The sequence below is a fragment of the Vanrija albida genome (assembly GCF_041260175.1).
Source record: "Vanrija albida strain AlHP1 chromosome Unknown contig_2, whole genome shotgun sequence".
Classification (NCBI taxonomy): Eukaryota; Fungi; Basidiomycota; class Tremellomycetes; order Trichosporonales; family Trichosporonaceae; genus Vanrija; species Vanrija albida.
In genome coordinates, this window is record NW_027191421.1 from 301,598 (window position 1) to 325,916 (window position 24,319).

General features: G+C 64.6%; 10 protein-coding genes across 10 annotated transcripts; 5 read left to right on the top strand and 5 right to left on the bottom strand.

The window, feature by feature from the left end:
- Window positions 1-678: 678 nt before the first annotated feature.
- On the top strand, window positions 679-2,531 carry Q8F55_001754 (uncharacterized protein; the record flags this gene model as incomplete). Its single annotated transcript, XM_069350369.1, has 3 exons — window positions 679-1,259; window positions 1,300-1,790; window positions 1,822-2,531. The coding sequence occupies 3 exons, from the start codon at window positions 679-681 to the stop codon at window positions 2,529-2,531; spliced, it is 1,782 nt and encodes a 593-aa protein (XP_069210755.1).
- Window positions 2,532-4,860: 2,329 nt separating this feature from the next.
- Window positions 4,861-6,513, top strand: Q8F55_001755 (uncharacterized protein; the record flags this gene model as incomplete). The annotated part of the gene is made up of 2 exons (XM_069350370.1): window positions 4,861-5,022; window positions 5,059-6,513. The coding sequence occupies 2 exons, from the start codon at window positions 4,861-4,863 to the stop codon at window positions 6,511-6,513; spliced, it is 1,617 nt and encodes a 538-aa protein (XP_069210756.1).
- An 884-nt stretch (window positions 6,514-7,397) lies between these two features.
- Window positions 7,398-11,591, bottom strand: Q8F55_001756 (uncharacterized protein; the record flags this gene model as incomplete). The annotated part of the gene is made up of 3 exons (XM_069350371.1): window positions 7,398-10,087; window positions 10,134-11,177; window positions 11,240-11,591. The coding sequence occupies 3 exons, from the start codon at window positions 11,589-11,591 to the stop codon at window positions 7,398-7,400; spliced, it is 4,086 nt and encodes a 1,361-aa protein (XP_069210757.1).
- Window positions 11,592-12,128: 537 nt separating this feature from the next.
- MRPL35 (mitochondrial 54S ribosomal protein YmL35) lies at window positions 12,129-13,301 on the top strand (the record flags this gene model as incomplete). The annotated part of the gene is made up of 1 exon (XM_069350372.1): window positions 12,129-13,301. One exon carries the CDS (start codon window positions 12,129-12,131, stop codon window positions 13,299-13,301), a length of 1,173 nt encoding a protein of 390 aa, XP_069210758.1.
- A 103-nt stretch (window positions 13,302-13,404) lies between these two features.
- On the bottom strand, window positions 13,405-15,363 carry Q8F55_001758 (uncharacterized protein; the record flags this gene model as incomplete). The annotated part of the gene is made up of 1 exon (XM_069350373.1): window positions 13,405-15,363. The coding sequence occupies one exon, from the start codon at window positions 15,361-15,363 to the stop codon at window positions 13,405-13,407; it is 1,959 nt and encodes a 652-aa protein (XP_069210759.1).
- Window positions 15,364-15,677: 314 nt separating this feature from the next.
- Window positions 15,678-18,597, top strand: Q8F55_001759 (uncharacterized protein; the record flags this gene model as incomplete). Its single annotated transcript, XM_069350374.1, has 8 exons — window positions 15,678-15,722; window positions 15,862-15,991; window positions 16,157-16,401; window positions 16,455-16,802; window positions 16,841-18,028; window positions 18,065-18,325; window positions 18,371-18,508; window positions 18,544-18,597. 8 exons carry the CDS (start codon window positions 15,678-15,680, stop codon window positions 18,595-18,597), a joined length of 2,409 nt encoding a protein of 802 aa, XP_069210760.1.
- A 274-nt stretch (window positions 18,598-18,871) lies between these two features.
- Q8F55_001760 (uncharacterized protein) lies at window positions 18,872-19,578 on the bottom strand (the record flags this gene model as incomplete). Its single annotated transcript, XM_069350375.1, has 3 exons — window positions 18,872-19,295; window positions 19,332-19,460; window positions 19,496-19,578. 3 exons carry the CDS (start codon window positions 19,576-19,578, stop codon window positions 18,872-18,874), a joined length of 636 nt encoding a protein of 211 aa, XP_069210761.1.
- A 149-nt stretch (window positions 19,579-19,727) lies between these two features.
- Q8F55_001761 (uncharacterized protein) lies at window positions 19,728-20,617 on the top strand (the record flags this gene model as incomplete). Its single annotated transcript, XM_069350376.1, has 4 exons — window positions 19,728-20,055; window positions 20,093-20,311; window positions 20,346-20,464; window positions 20,504-20,617. 4 exons carry the CDS (start codon window positions 19,728-19,730, stop codon window positions 20,615-20,617), a joined length of 780 nt encoding a protein of 259 aa, XP_069210762.1.
- A 68-nt stretch (window positions 20,618-20,685) lies between these two features.
- Q8F55_001762 (uncharacterized protein) lies at window positions 20,686-21,213 on the bottom strand (the record flags this gene model as incomplete). Its single annotated transcript, XM_069350377.1, has 1 exon — window positions 20,686-21,213. One exon carries the CDS (start codon window positions 21,211-21,213, stop codon window positions 20,686-20,688), a length of 528 nt encoding a protein of 175 aa, XP_069210763.1.
- A 268-nt stretch (window positions 21,214-21,481) lies between these two features.
- On the bottom strand, window positions 21,482-24,190 carry Q8F55_001763 (uncharacterized protein; the record flags this gene model as incomplete). The annotated part of the gene is made up of 3 exons (XM_069350378.1): window positions 21,482-23,300; window positions 23,337-23,697; window positions 23,887-24,190. The coding sequence occupies 3 exons, from the start codon at window positions 24,188-24,190 to the stop codon at window positions 21,482-21,484; spliced, it is 2,484 nt and encodes an 827-aa protein (XP_069210764.1).
- Between the last annotated feature and the right edge of the window lie 129 nt (window positions 24,191-24,319).

The following is a 24,319-nucleotide window of genomic DNA, read 5'->3' on the forward strand; positions in this document are numbered from 1 at the left end:
TGGGTGGGTGGATGTAAGCGAGAGATGGCGACTTAAGTGACGCGCGACGCGACGGGTGCAGGGTGACTCGGCGGTCGGCGGGTGGGGTAGAGTGGGTGGCCGGAGATCACCGTGCTGGTCGGATGTCTCCCATCCGAGTCGACGAGTCGAGATGCCGCACACCGAGTCAGCGAGTCAGTCCGAGTAGTTAGCAAGCAGATGCTTAGAGTAGAGTACTCCCTCATGATCATGGCCATGTCGCCATCGACGTGGTGAGTAGATTGGTTGTCGACGACGCCGAGGCGGTGAGCGGCCGTCGATGATTCAGCGCGTGCTGGGATCAAGCCGACGAGATGGCGACATTGTTCGCGGGCTCGGAATAGCGCATCGAATGTCTCTTGCGACAGCCACTGCCATTCTGAATATGCAGCGACGCGGCTTGCGACTCAGAGTGGGCTCGGACAGCAATCGTGCATGTCTCAACTGCCCACTGCTCTGGTCGTCGATGCAGCCTCGACGCTCGGTGCACCGTCGTCATGAAGGCCGCGATCGACGAGCGCGGCACAGACCGCCACGGAACAGATCTTTACGCGCCCGCGTGCTCGACCCCCACTGCAATCTCCTCGTCCTCACCGTATCATCTCACAACCTGCATCACACGACAACACTCATCACTCACACACCGACTAACACTCCCTCATGCAGGCGCACCCCAGCGCGCAGCGATACGCGTCCCCGCCCCACCCACCCCCGACCGTCCTCATCACGCAGCAGCCGGCCGAGCGGCCGCCGCTCGACCTCCTCTACCCGGCCAGCAGGGGAGAGTACCCCCTCTCTGCCGGCCTGCCCTGCCTCGCGCTCGCCGTGACCAAGCAGACCCCTCAGGCGTCCTTCCGCTCAACCCCGCCCTCGCCCTCGACCTTCCGCCTGCCTGTTCCCGCCCTCTCCATCGCGCGCGTGTATGCCCTCTCCCGCGTGTACCACCCCACGTCGGGCAGCGTCGTCGTCGCCTCGCCCGCGCAGTATGGCACCCGTGTCCGCCGGCTGATGGACCCGCTCCTCCTCCACCCGGCCGTCCACCCCGCCGTCGTGAGGATCATGCCGTTTTTGACCCGCGTCTCCGAGTTCACCGACGTCGACGTCGCGGGGCCCTTGGGCCGCCTCCTCGAGTCCACGCTCGACCTCTGGCCCCTGCTCAACCCGTACATGAACGTCTGGAACCCCGCCGTCATGCGCTACATCCACGAGTTTGCAGGCTGCCTCCCGCCGTTCTGGTACAAGTGAGCTGCGGGCTGGGTGTCGCTGGCGGCTGACGATCAGAGGCCTGATAGAGTGTGATGGCTGCGCGCATGACCACGGCCGCGCCGGCAGCTGCTTGTTTGTGTCGTTCGGCCCTGACGCGTTCGAGTCGGATACACCGGCGCTGGCGCTCCGCTGCCTCTGGTGCGTCAACCTGCGCCAGCCGTGCCGGTTCTCCTTCCGATGGCGGGGCGGTGTGGCACGCAACGTCGAGCTGCACGCGATGCTGCGGGGGCCACACGGGCTCGTTGACATCGGCGACAGCGTGTGGTGGGCAGGCAAGGCGACACCGCTTGACTGGCACCCGTCGGAGGACGGTGACGCCCTGGGACTTGATCTTGAGGGGCGGCGAGGACGCGAGTATCGCCACGGCAGTGAGACGTCGACGGCAAGTGCAAAGGAATCGTTACCACCCGTCATGGTCGAGTCGGCGCTGAGCTCCCCAACCTACCCCTTGAGCTCCCCGGCCCACCCGGCAACAAGAGATGTCAACAGCTCGCTGCGTGGTTCGTGTATGTGCGCCTGGCCGTGCTGACAGGGCAGACCACCTGGATGTCGCCCCACTCGCGCCGCTCATCCACTTCACTCCCTCAAGCGCAGACTGGACGCCGCGAGAACGGACCCCCTCAATAGCCGACAGCCCACAAGCAGCAGGGCCAACACGGTCGATGCTGCCGTATCGCCCACCACCTCTGCCAGCAGCGAAAGCCACGCCCAAGCCAGAGATGGTGCACCACACGCCGACGCAGGGCGAGCCAATACTGCGGCTGTCCCCGCTGCCAAGCCGCGTGTCGCCCCTCGACATCGCCGCGCCCGCGCTCATCCCCCCCAGCCCGACCTCGGAAGAGAGCACGCCGACGGACTCGTCGAGCGGAGAGCCCTCTCCGGCGTCGGTACACAACCTCCCCTCCCCACCGCTGCTCCTCAACATCTCCGAGTTCATCTCGTTCGAGGCGGCCGACGACCCGCTCCTCCTCCAGAGCCTGCACACGGCGTTCGAGTCGAGCGCCCGCAGGTCCAGAGACGCGCTGGGCACGACCATCTGCGCCGCGCGCAACGAGCTCAACGCGCACGTCGACGCCGCAAGCGACGTATACTTTGCCACGGTGGAGCGCGCGTGCGACGACTACAAGGCGAAAGTGGTCGGCGCGCTGTCGAGCCACAAGGCGCAGGTGGAGCGCATTAACGCGCATATCCGCGCGCTGGTGGGTGTGGAGAAGGGGCAGGGGGAGGGGGCGGAGGGGGCGGAGTGAGCGGGGGAGGGGGTGTGGTGCGAGGCAACTCTCGCCGGGGTATAGAGTGGCAGAGTACATGCAGCCGAGGCGACTATCGCGGAGTGGCGCGAGTACATGCAGCCGCCTTCTCCAGGAGGCGAAGCGAGGCGGTGGCCTCTCGGCCGGGGTCTGTCCGCTGAGGGCAGGGGAGGGTAAGGGACGTGGAGCGGGGCCACCTGACATTGCTCTGACGTTGATGTTTGGCGAGTCTGGCAGCGACAACGAGGAGCGGCATGCAGATGGTCAGCTGAGCGCTCACAGTGTCGACGTCGCATGTCAGCCGCGAGCAGCCGCGCCGCGACATGCCGGTGACTGAGGTCAGCCGTTGGGAGGTACGTAGTGGCACGACGAGTGCGCCTCGGTCCTCCATGGGGTCGAAGCGAGGGGCGGCCGCTCTCCGGCGTCTGGCTAAGGGCAGTGGAGGTAAGGGCCACGGAGCGCGGGGCCACCTGACAAACTTCTGACGTCGCTGTTGACTGCTGACTGGGAGTCACGCGAGTCTGACAGCGGCGACGGCATGCACAAGTCAGTTGATTGCGCACGATGCAGACGTCGCAAGTCAGCCGCCAGCAACCGCGCCGCGACATGCCGATAAGCAGCTCCGCCGCGTTGGGGCGTGGGGGATGTGGGGTGTGGATTTCGGATTCCGCACATTCATTCCACGGTAGACGGCGGTCCTGGCCCTCGCCACTCCCACTGATAGGCGAGCACCCGGCTCGGCCACCCTCCGGGCCAGCACGGTGTAGTTCCAGGCTACAGGCGCAGGGGCTCTCCAAAACGGCGGGTGGGGCTTGGCGCCACGACCGTACCGGCCCCCCGGGGCACAAGGGCCCCAGTTGGCCGTCGGTAGCCGCGCGGCCTGGCGAACTGGCCGATGCCTACTTCCTCTATCGGGCACGTGCCGGATGCATGCTTCCGAGGTCGTCCCCGATGGATGTTGCGGTGGGCGGTGCTCGCTCGTCGTCGCTCGCCGTGTCCGTCGACATCGACGCAACGGCGCGCCTCGATTGCGAGCGGTGCGCTCGTGTGCTCGCCCGGTCCGGCCTGCCGCTCGCTAGAGCTGGACGAGCAGCGCCGAGACTGACGCCAGCGGGCGGGGTTCTGACCTCTGTCCGCAGCGAGGCCTCATCGCCAGTGGTGTGCTAGCCGGGCCGACCTGCCGCGCCAGAGTCGCCGCGAACAGCGCCGAGATTGACGCGAGCTGGCGACATCCACGCAACGATGCACCACGATGGCGAAGGTCGCTAGCCGGGCCGGCCTGCCGTTCGCTAGAGTAACGAACAGCGCCGAGACTGATCCCAGCTGGCTGCGGCGCTGACGTTTGGCCGCTGACGCCGCGCCGAGCCTGGCTCGGCGCCGTCGGCCCTGCGAGTCCGCCGCCCGGCCCGCCCGTGCAGTCGCGTCGCACGTCGCGTCGGCGTATCTAATCCACAGTTGGAGCTCGCCACAGCCGGCGCGCCGAGGCTCCAACTGAACCGTGCTCGTCGCTAATCTTGGCGCGGGGCCGCGGTGTCGGCTTGCTCTGGCAGCAACATCCTCAACATCCAGCCAGACTTATCGGTCCGGCAGGTGGTGCAGCATGTACCGCGCTGAGCCGTTCCGCGGGATTGGCCGCGGGCTGGCTGGCTTCGGAGTAGCCGCCAACTCGCGGCAACTGCCTGCACGGACAGGCGACTGATCACCCCCCCTCACCCCTGCTTGGCGTGAACCGTGCCAGGCGTTTGCTTGCAAGGCCCCGGCCCGCGAACCCCCGTCAATAGCCGCGAGCAGCCCGCTCGCGACGCGCTGCGCTGGCCGCAGAGTGGCACCCTGAGCGAGATCTGACATGTGAGTGGCACCCCTGGAAGGCTTGGCGCGGGGCCAAGTTTTCCAACTTGCCCCGTCCCCTCCCCCCAGGCCCCCAGGTGCCACTCCTCGGTTGTGCTCTCGGCTGGAAGGCCTGACCTTCGGAACATGCATACGGCCGCAAGGCGGCGGCGGCGGCAACATTGCGCGCGTAGCGTCGGCCAGCCGGACCGACTGGAGGCAACCCAGCCTTGGCTGCCTACCCTCCTCCCCTCCATACCCGCCTTGCCCCGGCCTGCGCCGCCAGGGAACATCGGCTTACCTCCTCCAGGCCGACTGATAACCCCTTCTCCACAACGTCTGGCCGGTACTTAAGCGGGCGGGGAAATTTCCTTCTCCCCGTCAAGGCAATTAAGGCGTCGCGCTTCGTCACACCTCGAGCAGACACACGCACGCGACTCCACCGCATAACATCAGCTCGCATCGCATCGCATCAACTCCCCGCCCTCTGCCCCCTCCCACCATGTCCGCTATCGAGAAGCCGGCGACCTCGCACAACGAGCTTAGCTCGCTCGAGCGCGCCGCCTCCACCGACGAGCACCTCAAGCGCACCATCAGCACCAAGGGTGCCGGCCTCGGCGCCGACCTCGTCGGTGACGAGCGCATCGAGCTGACTGAGGAGGACGTAAGTGTACGCCCTGCTGCAACGCTGACGTACTAGGACCGCCGCATCCTCCGCAAGACGGACAAGATCATCCTCTCGGTCCTCTGCTGGGTCTACTTCCTCCAGATCCTCGACAAGTCGGTCCTCGGTCTCGGCAACGTCTGGGGCCTCTCGCAAGACACCAACCTCACGAGCAAGCAGTACTCGACCATGGCCATGATGAACGCTGTTGCGCAGCTCGCATGGCAGCCATTCTCGTCGTACCTCATCGTCAAGATCCCCGCCCGCTACCTCCTCACCTTCCTCTGCTTCGCCTGGGGTGCCGCCCAGGCCTGCATGGCCGCCGCCCACAACTTTGGCGGCCTCGTCGCCACCCGCTTCCTCCTCGGTCTCTTCGAGGCCGGCTGTCTCCCGCTTTTCGGCGTCCTCACGGCCCAGTGGTACCGCCGCTCCGAACAGCCACTCCGCGTCGCAGCCTGGTACTCGACCAACGGTCTTGCCACAATTTTCGCCGCTTTCCTCTCCTGGGCCCTCGCCCACATCAAGAGCGACGCCATTCATGCATGGCAGCTCCTGTTCATCGTCGTTGGCGCGATCACGGTCCTCACTGCTCCTTGGATCTGGTGGATGCTCGACTCGGACATCCCCTCGGCCCGCTTCCTCACCGAGACCGAGAAGGCTCAGGCCATCGAGCGTCTCCGCGCCAACCAGACCGGTACCGGCTCCAACGAGTTCAAGTGGAGCCACGTCTGGGAGCTCTTCTACGACGTCAAGTCGTGGCTCTGGCTCGCCATGGCCCTCCTCCTCAACATCGGCGCCTCGGTCACCAACGTCTTCGGTCCCACCCTCATCCGCGGCTTCGGCTTCGACAAGTACAAGACGACGCTTTTGAACATGCCTTTTGGGTTCCTTCAGTTCGCTGTGATCCTCCTCTCGTCGTGGATGGCCCAGGTCTTCCGGATCAAGGGCGCCGTGCTGGCGGGCTTCATGGCGCCGGTCCTCGTCGGCCTCGGGTTGCTCTACTGGCAGAGCACCGGCGAACACAAGCAGGCCATCTCGCTCGTCGGCTACTACCTCCTGTCGGCCCTCTTTGGCGGTAACCCCCTCATTGTCTCGTGGATGATGGCCAACACTGCTGGTCAGACCAAGAAGACGGCCGTCATCTCGCTCTACAACGCTGGATCTGCCGCCGGTAACATTATCGGCCCCCTCCTCTTCAACTCTGGCGGCCCCCACTACGTCTCGGGCCTCAAGGCTGTCCTCGGCATCTTCTGCGCCATGACTGCCTGCGTTGGCTTCCAGGTCGTTGCCCTCTTCATGTACAACAAGGTGCGCCAGCGCCAGCGTGTCGCCGCCGGCAAGCCAAGGTTCATCAAGGACACGTCGATGGAGTCCAAGTACGTTGCCTTTGGCCAGGAGGACGAGCAGGACGGCGACGGCCCCCGTCTTGGCCAGAACGCGCTTCTCGACATGACCGACTTCAAGAACGACGAGTTTGTGTACGTCTACTAGGTGGTGTGGCAGTTGGAGGACGGGAGAGAGAGAGAGAGGAAGAAGGAAGAAGTGTACTAGGTTCCAGGGTAATGCACTCGATGCTGCATGGTACATACTGTTATTTGTCCTCACTACTGACGCCTCTGACGAGTCTGATGGCTCGCAGCTACTGGCAGGTGACGGCGGCTTGGCGGCCTTCTGAAGGAGACAGGTTGCGACGGCTGCCACAAAGAAACCGAAAGTGCCACTCGCCAATTGCCACACTGCTCAGACCGAGGTTGTGGCCTCCTGCTCTGAGACCAAGTCCCAAGCGCACCACGAAGCAAGAAGTGCATCACAGGGCAAGCAGGCATGCTTCGCGGCCAAGATAAGCTGCTTCGAGAGTCTGCTTCTGCTGCACTGCAGTGGCCATAGCGGCGGTCTGTCTGCGAGGTAGTGGGCGCTGCGACAGCGCTGGATCGAGGAGGCATCGGCGCTGCATGCGTGGCTCCCCGCGTGCCACTGCCGCTCGCTGGGTGTCGCTGCCGCTCGCTGGGTGCCGCTGCCGCTCGCTGCGTGCCGCTGCCGCTCGCTGCGTGCCGCTGCCGCTCGCTGCGTGTCGATCCCGCTCGCTGCGCGCGACACACTCGTTGCGCCCATGCCACTCTCCTCGTCTGACACACTACCTCACTCGCCCAACACGGTGCAACTACCGCTCGTGCGTACGATATACATGCAACTCTGCAACGAGTTACGACTCTCCGCCCTGTCCTCCCGGACACCCCTCCTTCATGCAAAAATTATTGGTTGCTTGGATTTTCTGTGCTTTGTGTTCGTGGACTGGTTCTTGAGGCGGCCACGGGCGGGCGGGAACGCCCACGCCCCAGCGAGATGGAGACGCCGAACCGCTTGCACCGCAGCGCTTACTCGCTCTGCGGGCTGCGCGGCACGCTCACCATCTCGGCGTCCGAGGCCGAAGTGTCGCTCTCGCGCACAACGTGGTACTCCTCACCCAGGCCGGATTCCGAGGCCTCGCCAGAAGCCGTCTGGCTCGGGAGGCGGATCGACACCGGCGCGCTGACCCCACTTGTGCTATCGGTAACCGGCACAAACTCGCTGTCGCTCGAGTCGGGAGTCGGTAATGAGCCGTGTTGTGCCGACGCCGTCGTCGTAGTCCACGCCGTGTTGCCAAACCCGATCTTGGTGCCAACCGAGCGCAAGTCGCCCGACGCACTGAGGCCAAGTGGGCGGTCGTCGTCCGAGTCGAGCGAAGACGAGTTGGATACCACAGGCGACGGCTGGGCTGGCGTACCTGGAGCGCTGTTCAACGAGCTCACCATGGCCGACTCGGGGACGCTCGGCGCGATCACAGGCGAGTCGGGGGCAGACTGCAGCGGCGTTGCGGCTCGGCTCGCCTCCTCCGCCTTGATGCGCGAGATGCCGCCGATGCGGCGCTCGGTTCGGCGCTGATAGAAGAGCAGGTAGGCCGCGCGGCTCTGGACCGACTCGACGTTCGCCTTGGAAACGCGCGAGTCGTCAAAGTTGTACCAGTTGCTGTCTTCCTTGTTCTGGCAGAAGGCCGTGTAGTGTCCACCGCCAAGACCACCAAAGTGGTTGTCAACAGCGTAAAGGTCGTAAATGTACGGCTCGGTCGAGTGCTCGATGCCATACTTCTTCGCCTCCTCGGGGGTGAGGTTGAGCGTCTTGGTCACGCGGCGCTCGCCCACGCGCTCGTCGAGGTCGAGACCCTCGGCAGGGAACTGAACCAGGTGGTCGAGCTTGTCTCTCAGCTGCCTCGAGCTGCCAAAGCGCTTGAGACAAATGACAAGGATGTCAGGTGCCTTGTAAATGTCGAGCTTCTTGGTCGCCGCCTGGTGCTTCTTACACACGGGACAGTACCACAGGTCGTCCTGCCCAAGCGTCTCCTCCTTTGAGAACTCGTCGAGGCAGTCATCGAGCGAAATGCTGCGGCCCTCACGTTTCTTGGCGGCCTCCTTGGCAATCGCAGGGTCGACGATGCCCTCCGTCTCAGGGAGCGCCTCCTTTCCACCAGGGAAGAAGCTCTGGTAGTCCTCGGCCTTCCACTCGACGAAGATGGCCTCGCCAGGTCGAATGACCGGAAGGGTGGGAGCCGGTGCCGCCTCCTCGCCCTCGTCATCCGAATTGGGAGACGAGCCAACGAGGTTGGAGATGCTCGACGAGATGCGCTGAAGCATCGGGCGTTTCGAGGCTCTCCGCTTGTCAAGCGACGACCACTGGTTGTGGGCTCCCTGCGCCGAGCCCTTGTAGAAGCTGTGGATGCTCGGGTCCTTGTTGCCGCTCTTGAAGATGCTCATGCTGCCGCCGGTGTTAGACTCGGCGGACGAGGCATCGGCGACATGGACCTTGAACAAGTCACCACGGGCAACGAGGCGGCCAGACTGGCTGTGGACGGATACCGAGCTGTGGCTGCGAGGGAGGTCGGCAGTGCTGTTGCCGAGGGACGCAAGGGGTGCCAAAGGCGAGAGATGCTCGCGGTGGCTTGAACGACCGCTCTCAGTGGATGAGCGCGGGGCGCCGTCAATGTGAATGTCGATCGCTTGATCTTCATCGTCGTCGAGCTCCTTGGCGTGAGGCGAGTTGGCCGATACCCAGAGCTCGGCCTTGGAGTCGGGGTTGACGAGACGCGAGTATCCGCGCATGATGGCGGCGCGCACAGCCGCAGGGTCGGCCGCCTCGGTCTTGGACAGAGTGATGAAGAAGGGGTAGTGGTTGCCTTCACTAGGGTACGGGTCGCGCGAGAACGACGAACGCGCCTGGTCTTGGCGGACGAACGTGTAGACAGGGACTGTAACAGAGCCGTCGGTTGGCTGAGTGCCGACAGCCTTGTGGTTGGCGACAACGGGCGCACCCACTTCGTGGAAGACAGGCGTGTCGTGGTCCTTGGCCTCGCTGTTCGGGTCCGAGTCAAGGAACCAAGTGTACGGGGCACCCTTCCAATAGTCGTAGCCAATGATGTTTGAGCCTTTGGCGTTGACGAGGGCTCCAAGCTTGTCCTTGAGAACGGAGAACGAGGCGTTGACGGGGACCAAGAGCTGGACGTTGATAGGCAGCCTCTCGGTATCCCTTGGGAAGAAGATGAGCTTGAAGGTTCTCGTCTGCGCGATAGGCAGCGGCACAGTGAGGTACATGAAGGGGTCCATGGTGATCGACTCCTTGTGACACTCGGGGCAGACAAGCGTGCTCTGAAGTTGGCCCTGGAACAAGTCGACAATGACCGAGTCGTTGCGCTTCTTGTAACCGTCCCAACAGATCTTGCCGTGCTCGACAAGCTCGCGGTCGCCGCCTCCAGGCTTCCAGTCAGGCATCTCAATGTACGGCTTCTTCTTGATGCGGTTGAGGTCCTCGTGCAGGCCGTCGAGGAGGAATGCGAGGAATTCCTGAGTGTCGTGCTGCCCGTAGCCGGCAAACTGGGGGGCGAAGCGCGAGCACGTCGCCTTGAGCCTGCGGGGTGAGAAGGACGAGTGGGCAGCCGAGTTGTGCAGGTTCTCGACAACCTCGCCAAAGGCCTCGGCGACCTGGCCGTGCATGCCGAGTGGGTTGTCGGGGTTGAGCTCCTCGCGATAGACACCGGCTACTGGTGTCAGCTGTCTGTGGAAGAGCACCCACGTTGCACTTACACAAGAAGTAGTCAGCCAGCACGTTCGTGTTGCTGAGGCACTGGGTTGCCGAGGCCAGGAAACACGTATTGCCGAGATTGTTCAAACCGACCAGGCCGTGGCTTCCGCGCGAGCGCGACTGCGAGCGGGTCTGCACCTTGCCTGCCGCGCCAGCAGTAGCCAACGCGACAAGGTTGTTGGAAGACGAAGAGCCGCTCGAGCTGGCGTTACCGGCGGTATAGAGGGCCGGCTTGGAGAACAAGGGGGCAGGCGCGGCGACCGCAACGGGCTTGTCGATCGCCTTGCCAGTTCCATCCTTGGCTAAGGTCCACTGAGTCTTGCCGCCAGGAGCAGTGGCCACGCTCACTTCGACTGCGATCGAGTCACCGTCGGCAAGGCCAGCGTCGGCAAGAGTCGTGCGGTGGCTGGGCTGGTTTGAGGCGGGCTCACGCGCGCCGAGAGTAATCATGTCCTTGGCCTCGATCTCGAGAGTGTTGGGCGCGTCGTCGACCACCCAGAGCCTGAGGGGCGAACCGACCGCGACCTTGCCGGGGAATGCGTTCCGGGCAAACATCATGAGCTCCTGCAGGGTCGTGTTGCTTGGGGCCGTGATGAGGAGGGGTGGGTGTGGGTAAGCCGGCGGCACTGGGATCGACGCTGAGGCTGGTGCTACCAAGTGGAGCTTGTACACATGCGGGGCGATCTCCACACGGCCGCTGGGGAGGCACAGGCGGGGAAGCGTGGGTTGGTCGCTGGGGTAGCTGTAGAAGTCTGCGATTGCGTCCCAGCCCTCAGAGGCAAGGAACACAAAGTCTTCGTCCTCAACGAGGCCTGCGCGAATCCGCCAGAGGTTGATCTTGGACGGGCGGAGGGTTCCTCGACCGCCCGGGCGCGAGAGCTCGGTAACCTCGACTGCAGTCTCGCGCGGCGGGAGGAGGGACTCGAGGCTGAGGGGAGGCACGGGCTCTCCGGCATCACTCATGGCGTGGTGCTGGAGTGCGGAGAAGAAGGCCTTGGGCAGGAGATGGAACGTGGACCAGGCGGTGAACGGAGGGGGTAAGGCGGCTGTCACGTCAGCATCGAGCCAGCGGCACCTCGCTTCCACGAGGCTATTGTATGCTACTCACCCATGACAATGTTGTAGAGGTCGCGCGTCGACCGGAGGTCCGGGGCGGCGGTATCATCACCCATCTCGGCGTCGGCATGCTCGGTCTCGCTGAGGCTCACGCGGCCGGTTCTGTGGACCCACTCGCTGGTCGACTCGTGCTCGTCTTCGACGTCCATCCTGGAGAGGGGGGATGAGGGGTGGAGAGGCGGGGCCTGCGATGGGGGTAACGAGGACGAATCGAGGGCAGCAATGGGGTCTTCAGAGGCGGCGCGCTTTGGGGAGCTTGACGAGGAAGGCGAAGGGGGGTCGGTCCTTGGGCGCTTTAATGTAGTTGGGGGAGCGAGGCCGTTGCCGTTCTGCGCTGCTGGCATTGCGTGTGACAGGCAGCGCGGGAATGGGGACGCTGTTGCCTGTTGTTGAGGCGGGCCAGCAAGGAGAGGTGGGGGTATAGTGAGCGGGGGCTGGGGGATGGGGTTGACGCTGTTGTCGTCGATGTGGGTCGTTAAGTAGCTGGAGCTGCTGCGTGTGTGGTGTGGATTGTACGCATGCAGCCTGGCCTTTGTTGGTGAGGTAATGAATCGACGACGCTGTCGTGTCGACCTGCTTGTTGTCGTCGACGCGGGCTGGCTGACAGACTTGCAAAAGAGACGACGCGAGAGCGAATGACGGCGGAGGCGGAGGGCGGAGGCGGCGGCGACGACGGGGTGACGACGAGCAAGCAGGACAAGGGGGAGACGAGGCGGGGGGGACCAAGCGAATGGCGAATCACGTGACGCACAATGCCACAAATGCGACAAAAAACGACGGGGATATTGAAAAAGTCCATTGTCGGCACGCGCCGGAGCGAGCACAACGACGAGATGGCATTTCGTCAACGACTGGCAACAACAGTCACCACACCACACACAATGACCTCGCCCCGCCTCCTCACCCGGGCGGCCTCGCGCATCTCGACGCGCGCGGGCCCTTCGCGCATCCTCTCGCGCGCCGAGTCGACCTCGGCCGCCGCCACCTTTGAGCCTGCGCTCCCCGCCGGCGCCGACCCGGCCTACGACGCCGCGCTCGCCTACATTGCCGAGGAGAACGCGGCGCAGCGCGACCGGCTGTCCAAGCTGCGCGCGAGCGCCGGGTCCTCCCCGTCGCCCGAGCAGGCCCGCCGGATAGCGCGCCTCGAGGTGGACGCGTACGTCAACGACCCGGCCATCAGGCGGACGTTCAAGGCGACACAGGGCAAGGGCGCGTTCGCGCAGCCCGTCTTCCGCGCGCTCGCAGAGCGCAAGTGGAAGAAGGAGGGCGAGCTCGACCTCATCATGCAGCGCATCTATCAGCTCGGCGTGATTCCCGACCTGCTGGCCGACCACTCGCCGGTCGCGGCCGTGCGCCTCGCCGGCATTGAGGCTGGCTCGATCCAGTCGGCCGAGCAGTTCGCCGCGCCCCCCGCCATCTCGGTGCAGTTCTTCCACCACCCCGTGGCTGGTGTCGTCGGCGAGGCCACCCCCGAGGCAAAGTACACGCTGCTCGTCGTCGACCCCGACAGCCCGAACCACGAGACGCACAGCTTCGCCGAGCGCCTGCACTTTGCCAAGGCCGACATTCCGCTGTCGGTCGTGAGCGACGAGGTCAACCTCTTCGCCGCGGCCGGCACCGAGCTGCTGGCGTACGAGCCGTTCGCGCCCGCCCGCGGGTCCGGCAAGCACCGCTACACGTTTGTCGTCATCAAGCAGGGCGACGCCGCGCCCAAGGCCGAGATCAAGCGCGACGGCTTCAGCATCCGCGCGTACCTCGCCGCCAACGGCCTGAGCACCAAGGACGTCGTCGCCGCCACGCTCATCCGCTCAGAGTGGACCCAGCAGGCCGCTGACCACATCGACAAGACGTACCGCGACTTCCGGGGCCAGGCCGCGCCCGAGTACGGCAAGCCGCCCAAGGACGCGCGGTACGGCGTCCCCCTCAACGCGAGGCAGCAGAAGGTCGCCGCCATCAGGCAGGAGGCGCTGGAGGGCGTCATTGCCGAGATTGAGGCGCTGGCCGGCGGCCCGGCTGGCAAGGGCAAGGCTGAGGCCAAGCCCCAGGAGGCGTAGAGCGGTCGTGAGATGTGACACTAGGGCATAGCATTTGATATCATGCAAACAAAACAATTCATGCAGATGACGTGGTGATGGTATGGTGTATGGGGAGGTGGTGCTAACCGTGAGCACGGTCGAGCTCGTCGATGGGGTTGGCGGCTGGGGGAGACGGCTTGGCGTTGAGGGCCTCGGTTGCGCTGGCAAGCAGCTTGCGCTTCCGGCCGTCGACCTCCTCGCGTCCCAGCGTGTCCTTCAAGCGGCCGAGGAGAGCCTGCGCCTCAGTCCGGTGGCCGTGCTGCATGAGCAGCCGCATGGCACCGGCATAAGTGCGCGCCGTGGGGAGCGGCATCCGGATGCCCGAGTCGCCAATCTTGGCCTGCTTCTCCATGCCGCCGAGCACCTGGAGCGCGCCAGCGACCTGGCCGCGGCCGCAGAGGCTCAGCACCAGCGCACTCCACGCCGGCGCACCAGGGTCAAGCCCAGCCTCGACGATGGTATGGAGCGCGGCCGTGCCGGCCGCGGGGCCCTGGCGGTGGGTCATCTCACGGATGAACGCAAGGTGCGTGTACTCGTTGGGCTGGAGCGACGGCGCCGTGCTTCGCGCGAGGCGGAGGTACTGCTGCTGATACTCGGCCAGCGCTTCGGCAGGAAGAAGCGCCAGGACGGCGCGGAGGGCCGACGTCGTAATGCGGGCCGAGGGGACGAGGCGCGTGAAGCCGTAGCTCGGCTCGTCCGACTTGCCGACGTCTGTGGGGGGCAGACCGATCCAGAGGAAATGCTCACGGAACACCCTGAGGGCGTCCTCGGGCCGGCCGTCCTGCGCAAGGCGGACAATCTCGGCGTGCCACCACCACACTTGGCGCACTGTCGGGGTCGAGCGCCCGACAGGCGTCAGAGGCGGACGGGTGAAGCGGTTCCGGAAGCGGCGGATGAGCGATGTGCGCTTGGGGAGGGCAAGGAGCTGGCGCTGCAGGTCGGCGAGCCGAGAAACGTGGGGTAGCTGATCCGGCTTGAGGGCCTGGCGCAGGCCGACGGCGAGGGCGGGCACATTGTTCCTGTTGAGGATGCCGAATGGGTTGAGTTCTTCGGCCTCGGCGCGCGCAGCGGCGGCGGTATCGCGGTGCTCGAGGCCCTGGCCGAGAACCACAGCTCGAGAGAAACGCGACCAGCTGATGCCCTTGGGTGGGGAGAAGAGGAGCGCCCTTGCGCTCTCGTCCCAGCCCGCGATGGCGAGAGATCGAAGGTATCGGTTCCAGAAACGCGACACCTGCTCAGTTGCAAGTGAGCGGTTCTTCTCCGCTCTCGCCGATGTCGAGGTCGTCGACACCGTTACAGACAGGTATGCCGCCGTCGCGCTCTCCATGATCTTTTCGCTCACATGCGGAGGGCAGATAGCCGCCAGCGGGGCGACGACCGACGGAAGAATGGCAGGAAGTAGACCCTTCCTACCCGCCAGCGTGAGGAAATTTGAGATGAACAGGATGTCGTCAGAGTGCTCTCCCATCACACGGTGCACAATCGGAAGCCATGTGCTCTTGAGGGCCGGGGTCGCGGGGGTCGCTGGGCGATTGGGGATGAGGTTCATCCAGAAGAGAAAGTTGGTGCGGCCTTCTGGCGTGGGGGCGAGCGACGACACCGCCGCGGAGAGGTAGATCTCGCGGTGGAGGATATCCGTGTGGAGTGCGCGCAGCTCATCGTGGACTTTACGCGCCGGTGCGAGCTTGTTCTCGGCGACGAGGCGGGCGAGGAGATCGCACGGGCGGGAGGGTGCCTTCTTGGCGTCGGTCTCGTGAGAGAAGAGCGTCGGCCACGGGATGGGCTGCTGAGGGTGGTCTCGCCGTGTGGGCAGAAACGCTTCTGCACCGACATACTCGTCGTCGTTGGGCTCGAGAAAGTCGGGCGTGGCCGCGAGCGAGGACGAGGGCGCGGTGGCGTGGGCCCTGCTCTGACTGAGCGCTGGTGCGTGGTCCCTCGCGGACAGCGCTGCGGTAGAGAAGCGCCTGAGGGTCGTGCGCGTCCCCGCCTCGGTGTTTAGCACGAGGCGGAGGACGTAGAGTGCGTTGGCCGACGAGGCCATGGCCGTGCGATGAAGTCGGAGGAGGACGAGGAAGAGTCTGAGCAAAGTCAACCTCGCCCTCGATTCTTGCCGGGCCCAAGTCGTCGGCCGTCCGTCACTATCAAGCCACGTGGATTTGATCCCGCTCAGCCCATGGCTCGTGTTCCTGATAACGCATGTGGACGGCGAGCCTGGCTGGCCTGGCTGGCGGCTGGCTGGCTCTGCATCTGCAACAACACACCACACCACTCTCATCACACATTGCTTCTTCATTCCATCGTCCTCTTCGCCGCTCAGCGTCGTTCCCTTCAAGCTTCCTCGACTCTGCAATGGCAATGTCACTGGGCAACGCCCGGAGGGGCAGGCCACAGAACAAGATTGTATGTGCACATCAAGCCCCTAGCCACGCAGCCCAAACTCACACATCCCCTCCAGCGCCCACCTCCAAAGGTCCAAGTGAGCAGCCCACCGCCGTTGGCCACTCAACTCGACGCACGCAACACCAGCTGACATGTACAGAAACAAGTCAGCATCAAGGACACTTGGGCCAAGCTGTCGGCAGCACTGCGCACAATCCTCAACCACAAGACGTCGACGCTATTCTTTGCTGAAACCTTCAACTATGCCTACAACATGGTGCTCTTCAAGGGTGAGTGGCACGAGTGGGCGCCGGCACGGCGGCATGCAATAGCATGTGGTCAAGCAGAGTGCACGCGTGATTTGTGAATCCATGCTTGCTTGCTTGCTTGCACATGTATATGCTGTCGTGCCTTGCGTCATCATTGTCTCGACCAGACACTGACGACGTCGCCAGAGGGCCCGATGCTCTACAAGGGCGTCAAGGAGCTCATCACTGAGCATCTCGATCTCCTTGCCGAAGAGCGTATTGTCCCCGCCTTCCCCCGCGCATCGGGCAACCACACCGCCGGCAAGCTCGGTGGCGGACAGGAGGCCATTGAGCGCGCCGTCGAAGGTGACAGATTCCTCCGGGCTGTCAAGGGCGTGTGGGACGACCATGTGCGGGCCATGCGCTCGATGAACCATGTTTTGGCGTACCTTGTGAGTTAAGGGTGTGGTGGGGCGCGGCCGCAGAGCTGGGCTGACATGTCCAGAACAAAGGCTACGCCATGACGAATGGGCTGCCAGTCGTTGAGGAGGTCGGTCGCGACCTCTTCCTCTCCCAGATTGTCAGATCCCCCAAGCACCCGATCCACACCCACCTCATCGGCACTCTGCTGTCGCTGGTGCAGCTCGAGCGTGATGGAGAGGCGATTCAGCGCTCGAGCATCCGCGACTGTGTCGACTTCCTCCTCCGTCTCGAGAACCCCGAGGCCATGGGAGGAAGAACAGTCTATGCCACGTCTTTCGAGCCCGAGTTCCTTCGCAGGAGTAAGGAGTTTTATGGCCAAGAGTCGGTTGCCCTGTTGGAGAGGGGGGACGCCCCGGCGTACCTTCGCAACGTGAGTGTTGCTGTGATGGAGCACCAGCTGATTCATAGGTCGAGACCCGTTTCGCTGAGGAGGCAAATAGGACCGCAAACTATCTGTCGTCGTTCACGTGGAAGCAGCTCGATGGCCTGCTGGTCGGCAGCCTGCTGACACCACACCTGCAAGCCATCATGAAGATGCCGGGCTCAGGGCTGGGCGCGATGCTCGAGGCGAACCGCTACGACGACCTGCACCGCCTGTACACCCTCTTCCTCCGCGTTCCCGACGACGCTGGCAAGGACGCTCTCCGCCTGGCCTTACGCGAGAGTGTCGAGTCGTACGGCAAGGCAATCAACGATGGCGCGTCTAGGGTTGACCAGGATGCTGGCCCCAGCACTGGCGGTATGGACGAGGAGGAGAAGCCCGACCCCAAGGGCAAGGGCAAAGCTAAGGCGCCGACTGCTGCTGCTTCGGCCTTGTCTCAGGGCCTGCGCTGGGTGCAGGATGTCCACGACCTCAAGGACAAGTTCGACGCCATCCTGGAGGAGGCGTTCGGCGGCGACAAGCAGATCCAGGCGTCCATCAACGAGGCTTTCCAGTCGTTTATCAATGCCAACCAGCGCGCTCCCGAGTTCCTTTCACTCTTCATCGATGACCACTTGAAGAAGGGTGCCAAGGCCAAGACGGAGGAGGAGATCGAGCTGGCGCTTGAGAAGACGATCATCTTATTCAGGTTCCTTTCGGACAAGGACAAGTTTGAGCGGTACTACAAGAACCACCTGGCGAAGCGACTTCTGTACGGTCGCAGCGTCAGCGACGATGCCGAGCGTGGAATGGTCGCCAAGCTCAAGGTCGAGATGGGCTTCCAGTTTACGCAGAAGCTGGAGGGCATGTTCACCGACATGCGCTTAAGTGCCGAGTCTGCCAACAGCTTCCGCAACTACATGGGCAAGAGCAACACGACACTGCCCTTCGATCTCACTGTCAACGTTCTCACTGCGAGCTACTGGCCCCAGCCAGTCGTTGCGGCGTCAACGTGCACCTTTGGCTCGACCCTCTCGCAGGCAACCGAGCTGTACCAGAAGTACTACGACGGCCGGCATACAGGTCGTCGCCTGACATGGCAGGCGAACCTGGGTACCGCGGACGTGCGAGTGCGCTTCAAGGCGCGGTCGCATGACCTCAACCTGTCGACGCAGGCACTCGTCGTGCTACTGCTCTTCGAGGACGTCAAGGACGATGAGACGCTGTCGTATACCGTGAGTGTGGTAACAACTGCAGCGCTGACAGAGTAGGATATCAAATCGGCCACTGGCCTCGCCGACGCCGACCTGCAGCGCACCCTGCAGTCTCTCGCTTGTGCCAAGTTCCGTGTCCTGACCAAGACGCCCAAAGGCCGCGACGTCAACCCCACAGACGTCTTCTCCTTCAATGACGGCTTCACGTCGCCGCTTGCGAGGATCAAGATCATGCAGGTGGCGTCCAAGGTCGAGACGCCAAAGGAGCGCGAGGAGACGCAGGAGATGGTCGATGAGGAACGGCGACACCAGATAGAGGTGGGTAGTAAACGGAGCTCACCGAAGTACCCACTGACCCCTCAGGCTTGCATTGTCCGCATCATGAAGAACCGCAAGACCATGTCGCACAACGACCTCATTTCGGAGGTGGCGCACCAGCTGAGCGCGCGCTTCGTGCCGTCCATGTCGAACATCAAGAAGCGCATCGAGAGTCTTATTGACGTGAGTTGGCCGATTTTTATCCAACTGACGACCAGCGCGAGTATCTCGAACGAACGAATGACATTGGCGTGTACCGATACCTCGCGTAGTAGACGACGACGACCTTTTACAACCGCACGCACCACTTCGTGTCCATACTTTGCATACATCACCCCCTCACTGTTACTCTACCAATGCATTGATGTGTACTGTACGGGTGCATGTGGCATATGTCTCTACGTGGTGCTATGGAGTGGGTGGGTTGGACCGATTGGTTTCGGCGGGATGTCGCGCCCGCATGTCTTGTCGTCTTTGATGTCGGCAGGGGATGTCATGTCCGGCCCGCATGTCGTCGTCTCTCTCTATCTCTATCTCTCCCTGCCGCTACTCGTCGCCAAACAGGCCCCAGTCGAGGACCCGCAGCCCGGCAACGCTCTCGCGCCACCACTGCTCGACGCTTGCCTGCTCCGCCTCGCCGCCCTCAGCGCTGAGGTTGACGTTGGCCGAGCACACTACGTCGGCGCGCTTCTTGGCGCCGGCCACATCGGCCCAGCAGCGCCAGAGCGCGATGCCGATCCACACGCGGTCCGGGACGTCGCCCTCATGCCCGGGGCGGGGCGCGCCCGTCGGGTCGTGCGAGTACTTGTGAATCGTCTGCAGCCCGGCGATGATGACGGGCGGGGGCGTGGGCAGGTCGGCGAGCGAGGCGGCCGAGAGGACATGCGCCGGGATCGGGGCCGCAGGGGCCGGCGTGATGATCTCGCTCGAGAGCGCGGCGTTGTCGTGCGCGATCGAGTCGAAGTGGAACCTGGCGTCAGCGGCTGGAGGGGAGGCGAGGGCTCACTTGGCGGCAGCGTACAGATCGTTGGCAGCGGCGCCCTCGACTTCGCTCTGCAGAATCTCGACAATCACGCTCGTGTCAGACTCGTGCGAGAGGAAGACCTCCTGCGTGTCGGGCACCTGGCGGATGTCGCTGGGGTCAGCGTGCCGGGCGGCGTTGGGGCCCACCTTGCGTCCTGGTAGCTCGTGGGGAGGGGGAATGCGATCGCGCCGCCGAAGAGCGGGCGCGGGGCGAGCTGCGGCGTGGCCATGGTGTACGTGGGGTTTGTCGTGGTTTGTCAGACGCCAAGTCGTCGAGATGGTGGCGAGCAACATGACAAGTTGAGGCGGGACCAAATCCCGGTCGCGTCGTCGATCGAGGCCATGACGCCGAGCTCGACAACAACATCGCCCACTCACCATGGCAGCAAGAGAACCAAGAGCACTGCAGCCCGGCGCCCCAGAACCCGACTCGACGGCGTTCGGCTTCGAGCTGCGCGTGCGCGCGCTCGAAGCGCGCGTCAAGGGCGTCCCGGCGAGCCAGCTCGCCGGGCTCAGTCTCGCCGACGACGCCGAGGCCAGTCCCCCAGACGACCCCGTCACGCGGGCCAAGCTGCGCGCGCGGCGCAAGCAGGCGAAGGGCGCGGACGAGGCGCCCGAGTCGCTGACGCGGCGCGTCGCCGCGCTCGTGGACAAGCTCGAGGCCGTCGTCGGGGCCAACCCCGCGCTCAAGCAGTTCCACGACAACTGTGGGTGCGAGGTGTGAGGTGGAACTAACGCCCCCAGACGCAGCATACGCCCCCCTCCTCTCCCTCTCGCTTCCTGACGACGCCGAGGGCGACGAGGAGGCCGACGCGCCGGTCCAGGTGCGCGACCTGCTGCCCGTGGGCGCCAAGGCGGCCATGGTGCTCGAGGCGAGGGCGGACATTGTCGACGCGGAGCGGGGCCTGCGCGAGATCTCGCTGCTCGACCAGCGCGGCGTGGCCGGGGCTAATGGGCTGGAGGGTGGGTTTCGGCGGGGGGCCAGCTGACGCCGCAGACATCGTCGCGCTCAAGCCCGCGCTTGTGAACGGACAGGCGCGCCTCGCCACGCGGCAGAGGGACCTGGCCGCCGTGCGCGCCGACGTCGCCGCGCTGGCGTCGCGCTACACCGAGTTTGTGAGTGCTACGGCTGGTGGTCAGGCTGACGCCCGCAAGACAACCACCGTGTCCGACCTCTTTGTCGACGTGCACGAGCAGCTGGTCGAGATCGAGGAGGTCGTCGCGCGCGCCGAGCGCGCCAAGCGCCGCGAAGTGGCGGGGCGGTACTGAGCGGGGGGTTGTACACTATAATGCATCATGGGTCGCACATTGTAATGCATCATGGACCGTCACACGCGTCATGGTAGCGGCCCAGGCCGGCGGAGCAGCCCCCAGACGGCCGGCGCGCCGCGGTACCGCTCAAACGAGGACGAGCTCACGCCCTCCCTGTAGAACGCGAACCCCAGCCTCCTGGCGAGCGCGACGGAGGCCTCATTGTGCGCGAGGCACTCCCACTCGACGGCGTCGAAGCCCGCGTCCCAAGCGTGCTGGATTACCAAGGCAGCGGCGCGCGTGGCCAGCCCCGTGCCGCGGTACTCCTCGGCCACAGCAATCCCACCCAGGTCGGCGGTGCGCGCGCCAGGGGAAAAGCGCAGCGCGACGGTGCCGATGAGCTCGGCGCCGTCAGCGGCGCGGATGGCCCAGATGTGGCCCCCCTCGCTCCGGGCCGCGGCGGCGAGGTACGCGTCCCCGTCGGGCGCAGTGTACGGCGAGGGGATGTTCAGCGTGCCCTCGTTGGCCGTGTACAGCGCCAGCAGGGGCGCGTGGTCCGCCGCCTCGGGGGCGGAGAGGATGACGCCGGCGCCGTGGAGCGTGGGCGGTGGCATGGGCGGTGATGTGGTGGAGGTGAGGTGCAGTTGCGGTCGTGCCGAACGATCGAGTCGAGGATTCGTTCAGTGTCGGTGTCTTGGCGCCACAATCACGCCCTGGCCGTGCCGCTCGTCACCGTGCTGCCATGGCGCGTTGTAGCTTTGTGCCCTTGCACTACACCACCGCCGTGCCACAAAGCCTGCATACCTATATATGTGCTTGCTAATAGTACTACTTACCCCTGCACACACCCTGTATGCACAGTTTTACTCTGTCGCGCCCAGTTTACTCGGTGAAGCCCAGACCCGTCGACTTGACGCGGTTGTCACCCATCACGCCCTCCTTGGTCTTGGCGAACGGCCACTTCCAGTTTCTGATGGCAATGGGGTCGATACCGTTCTCGAACGCCTCGTGCTCGGCAGCGATCTGCAGGTCCTTGAGGCGCTGGCGGACGACCGAGGTGCGGTTGCGGAGGTGGGGGAGGCGGTCGATCGCGTCGATGGCCAGCGTGTAGCGGTCCGTCTGGTTGCGGATAGCGAGCTCGAGCGGCGTGTCGATGTTGCCCTTCTCCTTGTAGCCGCGCACGTGGAGGTTGGCGGCCGATCCAGGGCGCTTGTACGTGAGCTTGTGGACCAGGAAGGGGTACGAGTGGAAGTTGAAGATGATGGGCTTGTCGTCGGTGAAGATGGAGCTGTACTCGCTGTCCTTGAGGCCGTGGGGGTGGTCCTCGTGCGACTGGAGCTTGTACAGGTCAACGACGTTGACAAAGCGGATGTTGAGCTCGGGGATGTGCTCGTGGAGGAGGGCGACGGCGGCCAGCGCCTCCTGGGTAACGACGTCACCGCACGAGGCAATGACAACGTCGGGCTCCTCGTTGGGGCGGACCGAAGCCCACTCCCAGATACCGAGGCCCTTGGTGCAGTGGGCAATGGCCTCCTCCATGCTGAGGAACTGGAGGTGGTCCTGCTTGTCGGCAACGACGACGTTGACGTAGTTGGTGCTGGTGAGGACATGGTCCATGACCGACAGGAGCGTGTTGCCGTCGGGAGGGAGGTAGATGCGGACGACCTCGGCGCTCTTGTTGGAGACGACATCGAGGAAGCCGGGGTCCTGGTGGGTGAAGCCATTGTGGTCCTGGCGCCAGACGACGGCGGTGAGGAGGATGTTGAGCGAGGGGACCTTGTTGCGCCACTCGACCTCGAGCGCCTTCTCGATCCACTTGCAGTGCTGGTTGACCATCGAGTCGATGATGTGGATGAAGGGCTCGTACGAGTTGAGCAGGCCGTGGCGGCCGGAGAGAACGTAGCCCTCAAGCCAGCCCTCACAAGTGTGCTCGGAGAGCATCTCCATCACGCGGCCGGAAAGGGCAAGGTTTCCTCCGTCGTCGTCCTCGGGGAGGTAGTCGCCGAGCCAGACCTTCTTGCCCTTGGCGTAGACGGCGCCGAGCTTGTTGGACTCGGTCTCGTCGGGGCCGAAGAGGCGGAAGTTGGTGAGGTTGTCGCCGACGACGTCGCGCAGCCAGCCAGCCATGGTGGTCATACCGTTGGCGAACGTGACACCGGGCGTGATGTTCTCGATGGCGTACTTCTTAAAGTCGGGGAGGCGGAGGGCGCGCTTGCCGGCGGCATTGGCCACGGGGTTGGCCGAGATACGGCGGTTGCCCTTGGGCGCGAGCTCGCGGAGCTCCTCGACGAGGCGGCCGTTCTTGTCGAACACCTCCTCGGGGTTGTAGGCCTTGAACCACTGCTCGAGAAGGCGCAGGTGCTCGGGGTTGCTGGCGACGTCGGGGATGGGGACCTGGTGCGCGCGCCAGTAGCCCTCGAGGTGGTGGCCGCTGACGTCACGGGGGGCGGTCCAGCCCTTGGGCGAGCGAAGGATGATCATGGGCCAGCGCGGGCGGAAGGCCTTGCCAGAGCTGCGCGCCTGGGTCTGGTACTGGCGGATCTCGGTGACGGCCTGCTCGAGCGTGGCGGCCATGGCCTGGTGCATGGTGGTGAAGTCGGAGCCCTCGACAAAGTAGGGCTTCCAGCCGTAGCCGACGAACAGCGCCTCGAGCTCCTCGTGCGTGATGCGCGCGAGGACCGTGGGGTTGTTGATCTTGTATCTGGCAGGTCAGCAAGGCTACAGTCAAATGACCTACCCGTTGAGGTGGAGGACGGGGAGCACCGCGCCGTCAGTGATGGGGTTGAGGAACTTGGTCGAGTGCCACGAGGTGGCGAGGGGACCCGTCTCGCTCTCACCGTCACCGACCATGGTGAGGGCGATGAGATCGGGGTGGTCGAAGACGGTGCCGAAGGCGTGCGAGATCGAGTAGCCAAGCTCACCGCCCTCGTGGAGCGAGCCGGGCGTCTCGGGCGTGGCGTGCGAACCGATGCCGCCGGGGAATGAGAACTGCTTGAAGAAGCGCTTCATGCCCTCCTCGTCCTCGGTAATGCTGTGGTAGACCTCCGAGTAGACGCCCTCGAGGTACGACTGGGCGAGGATGGCGGGGGCGCCGTGGCCTGGGGGTGTGCGTCAGCATGCCTGCTGCGAAGGTATCTGGCCCGCCCCTTGGCCGCCCGCAGCTCGCTGCTGGTAGGTGACTCGTTCGCCCGCGAGCGACACTCTGTTCCCCCGCCCAGCCCTAAGGAAATCCCACACCACCCACTCGGCCCCACCTCCCCGCACCCAACAACCGCCTCGCCACTCACCAGGTCCCGAGACGAAGAGCACGTCGAGGTCGTACTTCTTGATGAGACGGTTCATGTGGATCCAGGTGAACGCCTGGCCCGTGTCCGAGCCCCAGTGGCCGAGGAGACGGGCCTTGAGGTGCTTGGGGCTGAGGGGCTCCTTGAGGAGCGGGTTGTCGCGCAGGTAGATCATGCCGATGCAGAGGTAGAGCGAGGCGCGGAGGTAGGCGTCCGTCTTGCGGAGCTCCTCTGCCGACAGGGGCTCGCCCTTGACGGTCGAGCGCGCCACGCCAAAGGGGGTGAGCGAGTTGTTGATCTCTCCCATGGTGGTGATGAGGAGAGGGGGTTGGGTTGGGATGGAGGGGGGCGAGGTAGGTCAGTCGGTCAGCATCTTATACCCCGAGCAGTTGGGGACGCTGACGCTGGCTGCGGCATCGTGTCTGCGGCTGGCGTG